The 8,253-nt window shown below is 35.3% G+C and overlaps 1 protein-coding gene across 1 annotated transcript; it reads right to left on the reverse strand.

Annotated features, from left to right (window-relative positions):
- Positions 1-896: 896 nt before the first annotated feature.
- On the reverse strand, positions 897-1,651 carry LOC113381365 (protein NYNRIN-like). The gene is made up of 2 exons (XM_026620305.1): positions 1,473-1,651; positions 897-1,347 (listed from the first exon to the last, which is right to left on the reverse strand). Exons 1-2 carry the CDS (start codon positions 1,649-1,651, stop codon positions 897-899), a joined length of 630 nt encoding a protein of 209 aa, XP_026476090.1.
- Between the last annotated feature and the right edge of the window lie 6,602 nt (positions 1,652-8,253).

Genomic DNA, 8,253 nt, shown 5'->3' on the forward strand with positions numbered 1-8,253 from the left:
TATATATATATATATATGGCGCTGTGGGCCATTATTATTAATTAATTAATTCTTGAATGAAATCGCAATAATTATTTCAACTCGATAATGACTGTTTATTAATGTCTCAATTGATAAGATGTTGATATTACATTAAATCAAATCTAAATTTCGTTCACGAGAAACGCTCGTTCGCAAAAAAACTCGATACAATATTTTCGATCGTTTAAAAAAAACGCGACAATAATATTCGATCGTATAAAAACAATCAGATCGTTATAGCTTGCTTGATGCCAGATCCGAATCAACGTAGCCCAATATAATTTAGTTTTGTCATCAATGACGTTGATTCAACTGACATCTGTCATATGGTGTTCATTCCGCCATTGTCATCAATTGACGTCCTTCAACTTCATATGGTGTTCATTCCGCCATATAACTCCCCTTCAAAAGAAAAAGAGGTATCCGGTAGAAATAAATGAATTTGATTATTAAAATTTGAAGGAGACTTTTTTAGGCTTCATTTTTGGAGGGTCAATCGATAACTCCAAGTTATGTGATTTAAATTCTTGAGATGAGCTTGGATGACTGTTATCTATTTTAACTGTGTATGCTGGGTTTAGTCTGTCAACCGATATGTTCTTATCAGTACCATCCATAGAAATTTTGAACACTTGTCTGAAATTCTTTCTATAATTTCATATGGTCCACTATATGGAGGCTCAAGGTTTTCTGATATGATCAGATCTTACAATACATGAGTGCATGTATTTATGTCCTTAAGCACAAACATATTGGCTTTATTATGATGAGCTGTGGCTGTAGGTTTAATATCCGCATTATTCTTCTGTGGTAGTCCAGAAATGCTTGTGGATCGGATGACAGTTCTTTAGTTGTGAAAAATTCGCCTGGTAGTCTTAATGTGGTTCCATAAACCATCTCAGCAGGAGATGCTTTAAGGTCTTCTTGTATGAAGAACGTAAACCTAGTAAGACTACAGGTAATACTTCGATCCAAGGCTCAGGAGAGCACATTAAAGCTGCTTTCAGAGTTCTATGCCAGCGTTCAACCAGACCATTGGACTGAGGGTGATATGCCGTTGTCCGTATTTTCTTAGCACCTATTGCATCCATTAGTGATTTGAATATAGCTGATTCAAACTGGCATCCTTGGTCGGATGTTATCACACATGGTGTACCAAATCTTGATATCCAGTTTGAAAATAGGGCTTGGACAATCGTGTCTGCAGAAATGTCCTTTAGAGGAACAGCTTCTGGCCACCTTGTAAATCTGTCGATGATTGTTAGGCAATAAGGATATCCATTAATATTAGGCAATTTGATTATGTCAATGTGAATATGCGAAAATCTGTTTTCAGGAATAGGAATATGGATAGGAGTGAGGTGATTATGTTTATGAATTTTGGATTTTTGGCAAGGAATGCATTGACGTGCCCACATGGTGACGTCTTTACCAACCCAGGCCACACATACCTTCTTCGCAACTCCCTTGAAGTAATCCTTATGCTTGGGTGTGCATTTCCATGTACAATGTCAAAAGCAATTCTGCGAAGACTTTGTGGAAGGTAGGGCTTCACACCATTATCTTGCCTGTTGCAATAAACTGGATACCCCCCTAATGTCAATTTGAAGATTAATAGAGGTGTTGCCATTCAATATAGTTTGCATTTCAACGTCCTTACTCTGTTCTTGCGAAATTTCCTCTTCGGTAGCTTTGATGGCATTTGAATGGCATTGATCCTGGACAACGCATCAGCAACAACGTTCTGATCACCCTTCACATATATAATATCAGTGGAAAACTGTGATATGTATTCTAGCTGCCGTCGCTGACGATCTGATGCTTTCTCCAGTTTTGTTGAAATGGTGTGTGATTGGCTTGTGGTGTCTTGATTATAAAGTGCCTTCCTTCTAATAGATATTCAAAATACTTTAAAGCCGCAAAGATGGCTATAGTCGCGATCGTAAGTTGAATATCGCTGTTCAGTAGCTGTGAGCTTTCTGGAAAAGAAACCTATAGGGTGCCATGCACCATTTTCTCCTGCTCCAGAGTTGCTCCAATGGCTGTTGTGGATGCATCTGTAATTAAATTAATATTTGCTATACTTGAAGGAAAATGAAGAAGAGTTGCATTTGCTAGAGCTTCCTTCAGCTTGCTGAATGCTGATAAGAATTGTCATTCCATTCAATTTGAGTCTTGTCGTTTTTAACTGAGGACTTCACATACTCATAAAGTGGTGCTTGTATATTTGCTGCCTTGGGTATTGATTTACGATAATAGTTTACCATTCCCAAAAATCTTCTGAGTTCTATAACTGTCGAAGGTTTTGGAAATTAATAATTTCTCTACTCGGTCTGGTGAAGGAGAATATCCTGCAGCACTCAGTTTGTAACCGAGGAAGTTAACTTCATCTTTTCCAAAGGCACATTTCTCTAAGTTTATTGTAAGAGAATATTCTGTAGCCTCTCAAAAACCAATTGAAGATGACGACGGTGCTCATTCATATCAGTCGACATTACCAGGATGTCGTCTATATAAATGAAAACAAAATTAAAATCTTGGAATATGTAATTGATAAACCTCTGGAATGTCTGGGCAGCGTTTTTGAGTCCAAATGGCATACGTAGATACTCGAAGAGTCCCCATGGTGTGATAATTGCAGTCTTTTGTATATCCTTTCATGCATGGGTACTTGGTGGTAAGCTTTTTCTAAATCTATTGTAGAAAATACTCTTTTTGATGAAGATTATTGAATACATCTTGTATTAATGGTGGAGGATACCTGTCGGGCAGCGTGTTTGCGTTCAGCCTCCTGTAGTCTCCACACATTCTGAATGTGCCATTCTTTTTGGGAACATGTGAATAGGGCTTGCCCATGGACTGTTGGAAGGCCTCAAATGCCCCTATTCAGGAGATCTTGTATCTCGGACCTGGCTGCAACAGCCTTTTCTCCGAAGATCTTCCTGAATCTGGAAGCTAATGGTGGACCTGTTGTGGTTATCCTGTGGGCAAAAAGAGATGATTTATTATTGGTGGTTACCTGGGCTTTGTTATTGCGATGTATTGTGCCAGTAAATCCTTGAAGGGCTCTGCCGGGTTGACAGTGGAGATGTTACTTGTGTGTGCCTTGAGTACCTTCCATCAGAGGTAAGGCCTGTAGTCGAATCAATCAATCTTCTACCCTTCAAGTCTATTAATAAATTGTAGTGCCTAGGAAATCAGCTCCTATTATGGCTGTGGCTACATCGGCAACAACAAACTGCCAGCTAAAGCTTCTGCGTAAAGATAAATCCAGCTCCAGAGTTCTCTTTCCATACGTGGATATTCTGCTAGAGTTTGCTGCAAATAGAACTAACTCCTTAGGATGACCATCGGCAAACTTCTGAGCTGGTAAAATGGATATAACTGATCCTGAATCTATAAGAAATTGGATTGCCGTCTTTCTGTCTGATATATGAAGACGGAGCTCAGAGCAGACAGAATTTACTTCACCGTCATGGCAAGCTCCACTTAATGACGGTGAAGTAAGTTTTTGACTGGTTTAGAGATTTAAGCAGGCAGGGCTCTTCACACTTTGTGGCCTTCTCCCCATATCTGTAATGATAGTAGCAAACCGATCCACGTGAAGGTGTCCTGGACCTATGTCGAGAACCAATTCTAGAACTTGACTGATTGAGTTGTTCACTTCTTGATCTTGACTGGTTGAGTTGTGATTCTTGCTGATCATTTCTCTGTCTTTCAGTGTTCAACATTGCCTTTAGTTCCTTGATTTCCTGGACGCATGACATAAGAGAGTTTCGTGGCGGTCCAGTCTCTGTTCTACTGAAGACTTGGTGTTGTGGACATCACATGTGATGTGGGGCTACAGTGATCGACTAAAATATCGGCAACTTCCGCCAGGGCTTCCGGACCAAGATGGCGAGAAAACTATTAATTGTGGCCGAATATGGTGTGGCAGGCGTTCTGACCACAATTTAATTATGATGTCTCACTGACCTCTCCCTTAGCCAAATTCATCATTTCTCGTAGGAGCTGTGATGGTTTCCTCTCTCCTAGAGTTAAGTTTTTAATAGCTTGTCAATTTGCTTACCTCTAGATTCAGACATTCTGCTTAATATAGTGTTTTTGATATATTCGTATTTGCCTGTCATTGGTGGATTACGGAGGACATCCTGGATGAGGCGCAGTGTCTCGAAGTCTAGGGCTTTGAGTACTGCTGTGTACTTAGTATTGTCATCCTGATCCTAGCAGACTGAAACTCATGTTCAATAACTAAAAACCATAGGTCTGGAGAATCTCCATTGAATGGAGTGAGACGGTGATTGTTAAATGCTGCTAATTGTATTGATCAGCATAACTGTCATGTTCATGTTCAGAAACACGAGGACTGCTCGTGTTAAAGATCGCCTCGTGATCCAGATCGATCAGAGATCTGTTGAGCGCTGTTTCGTCATTGACGGACGTAGATCGAGTCGACATGTTGATAAAAATTGGTATAATTTACCTTTATTAATTTACTTGTATTTGACAAGTGTTTTTCTTTCTCCGTCTGACGTCACCAATTATGGGTACTAAGACGTTGAGAATGTCTCTTGCTTAATGATTTCACTTACACGTTCGGAGTCACCAATTATGGCGCTAGTGGGCCATATATTATTAATTAATTAATTCTTGAATGAAATCGCAATAATTTTATTTCAACTCGATAATGACTGTTTATTAATGTCTCAATTGATAAAGATGTTGATATTACATTAAATCAAATCTAAATTTCGTTCACGAGAAAACGCTCGTTGGCAAAAAAACTCGATACAATATTTTCGATCGTTTTAAAAAAAACGCGACAATAATATTCGATCGTATAAAAACAATCAGATCGTTATAGCTTGCTTGATGCCAGATCCGAATCAACGTAGCCCAATATAATTTAGTTTTGTCATCAATTGACGTTATTCAACTGACATCTGTCATATGGTGTTCATTCCGCCATTGTCATCAATTGACGTCCTTCAACTTCATATGGTGTTCATTCCGCCATATATATATATATAAATTCTGCTTTCACTTGTCTTTATAAAGTTTGTCCATCGAAAGCATCTCGAAAGAAACTTTTATAACTCTAATGAAAATTTATTACAAACTCACCTCAGTTCAACACAATAATTAAGTAGATAAAATTAATCAAATATAAGTAAAGATGCGAGATTTCAAAAATATAAATAACATAAATAACAGAAATGAAAAATCGAATGTGTAATTTTTTGATAATTTTTTAATTGATGATTGGATTAAGGTAAGAATTACTCGAAAAATCACTACAAGATACTGTAAACATAACATTTTATACTACTAAAATTGCTGATATAATTATAATTGATAATTATCAATGCTGGTATTAATGTAAAATTAAATATTTAAAAATATACATAATCAAAGTCGCAATCAAACAAAGATAAGTATGTATATAGTCAGTATGTATGGGAGTGTACGAATAAACATTTTCCTAATTAATTCTATTTTGAGATGAAGTAGTAGCAATATCGCCTAGATTATCCTTTATAATTCTCCTTAAAACTAGGTGCTTCTACTGTAATAGGATTAAAATTTAGTAAATGCAATTGAAATAGATACAGCAATAAGAAAGCAGAAATGAAGCCAATTATAAAATAATTGAATGTAGGAGATGCTTAATTGGGAAAACGATATATATATATATATATATATATATATATATAAGTTTGTATGTTTTTGTATATATACAACTACGTTATCGATCAGTTTTCTTCTAAGAAGCTCGATTTTGAAAATCTCACTATGTTCTAGCATCTTTAACGGTAGACTGACAATGAGATAATGAAATAATAACCTGCAGAAACTGCGAGTACAATAATTAATAATTAGGGAACGAAAACGGTCGATTAAACCCAGGAGAGTCTTCTATTCCTACAGTGTTGTAGTCATTCATTCGACATTATGGCGAGGAGAGCGCCTATTTAAACTTCTCACAATCGGAATAGTTCCAGGAAATTGAGAGCTGGTAAAATGGATTTTCTCAAATAGATTATAAGTATATTAAAGTAATATGAATTTCAGAAGATTTGTTTTTTTTTATAAACTCTTTAATTTACAACTGTCCAGTAAAGGACATTCGTTAAATTTAATGAATTTACAATAGTCCGCCGAAAAGGGACATTGTATACTACATTGGCATGTTGAAAAAAAGCAACTCAGTAGTTGTTTTTTCCTTTCGATATAAAATTTACAATATTTACTTATTGAATAATTTCTTATAAATAATGATTAAGTTATTTCCATTTTTTTATCAGGAGAGTTGATGGCTTAAATCCAGTGGTATTTTGCTTTTCAATCTTCTTCGATAGTTTTCTGTTATCAATGAGTTTGCTAATGTATTTGGGTGATTGATTAGCTTGTTTCTATACTTCTGTGCTGTTTTTGTTATTACTTCATTTATGGTAGGTGTATTCGTGTTGGCATGAATCAACCAGTTGGGAACATATTTTGGAGCTCCTTAGGCAATTTTCAAAAATTTGCTTTGAAATTTCTGTATAATTCCTATGTTAGTCTTATGAGCACTGCCCCACAATTGTATGCCATAACACCAAATTGGTTTGAATAAAGTTTTATATAAAAGTAGCTTATTGTATGAGCTTAGTTTGGATTTAGTTCTTAGTATCCAGTAAAGCTTTTTGGTTTTTATCTCAAGCTTTTGTCTCTTTTTTTTAATATGAGTTCGCCAATTAAGTTTTCTATCGAGGTATATGCCGAGATATTTCACATAGTCTTCTTGAGATACTTGAGTATTTCCTATTCTTACTGGTGGACAAGTCTCTCTTCTAAGCGTAAATGTGACATATACTGACTTTAAGCCATTCATTTCAAATCTCCAGGTTTTGTTCCATTTTTCTAATAGATTTGGTTTTTGTTGACACAGGACAATCTGGAACAAATTGTGCTCCAATGTCATGTTGTGAGGGAAACCGAAACAAACCAAGTGTGACACATAAAATAGTTTATGTCGTTTGTGAAATCATTTACACTTATTTAAAACTCAGCAAATATTTATAGTAAGCAAATATTTATATTCATTTCAAATGACGAGTCTGTAAACTTCACTTCATAAATTGCCTATTGTACCCACGTGTATTATATACAAGGCATTCAAAATTAAGCTTTATAACTTATATTGTTACCTCTTACTTGGTTGCATTTAGTCACCAAGGAAACATAAAGCCTAAATACACTCTGTACAACAAAGCGTAAAGAAACCAACGAAATTGAATAAAGCATTTACCAACCCTTCAACCCATTTGTGGGACGCAAGGGTGTACTTTAAACCGCCCTTCGGAGCGTCTCTCTTAGCCACCTAAGGCGAGTCTATCCAAGCCATGTTTTCGAGTAATTACTGAAGGAGATAGGTGACGCATTCCAATACGAAATGCTTAGGACAGCGATTCCTAATCGACTTCGGTGAAAATTTACTAAAGTATGGAATATTACATTCATAAGAGCTAATATGCCGCCTACGAAAATGTAAAAATGTCAGCTATAGAAATAAAATCGTATATATTAGAAAAACCTGCCATATGTCATATATTTTCATGGTGCTCTCGATTATTGGGAGTATATAATCAGCATAATACAAAATAGATAATTTTATTTTAAATATATACTTATCACAAAAATTAAAACATTTTTTTAATACTCGAGTGGTAAGTTTTCTATAAATCATTTTGTTTTTTAAATTTTTCATGTAACCCATCAGTCACTTCAATAATTTTGTACAATTTTAACAGTACATATTCAGTTTTTACCATACTGTATCATATTTCTCATTAATTATGTTATACATTTTAGATGATTATTATATTATTTTTACATAAATATTTCCAAGTTGAAAAATCAAGTTTTTAGAAATAAATCATATGCTTGCTTTCCAAAGTTAATTTCACATTTCACATACATTATATAATGGTATCATGTCGCCCTAGTTTTAGAATCTCTATCACCACGTTTGCTTGCACAATAGCAACAATAAACTCTAATGTGAGGAAAATAGAGACGTCTGTTATATACATATGGAGTTTGTAGGCATATACAGATAATTATTTCATATAGGTAACTTAATTATTCTCATGTTCTAGCAGAGCCACGTGGCTTCAAGAGTAACAGAATTCATACCAGTAAATCGATTTGTATATAATGCTTACAACTCCAAATTTCTGACAATTTTGA

This window comes from Ctenocephalides felis, unplaced genomic scaffold, assembly GCF_003426905.1.
Source record: "Ctenocephalides felis isolate EL2017-DRISC unplaced genomic scaffold, ASM342690v1 CF-g0.4_SCAFFOLD_02838, whole genome shotgun sequence".
Classification (NCBI taxonomy): domain Eukaryota; kingdom Metazoa; phylum Arthropoda; class Insecta; order Siphonaptera; family Pulicidae; genus Ctenocephalides; species Ctenocephalides felis.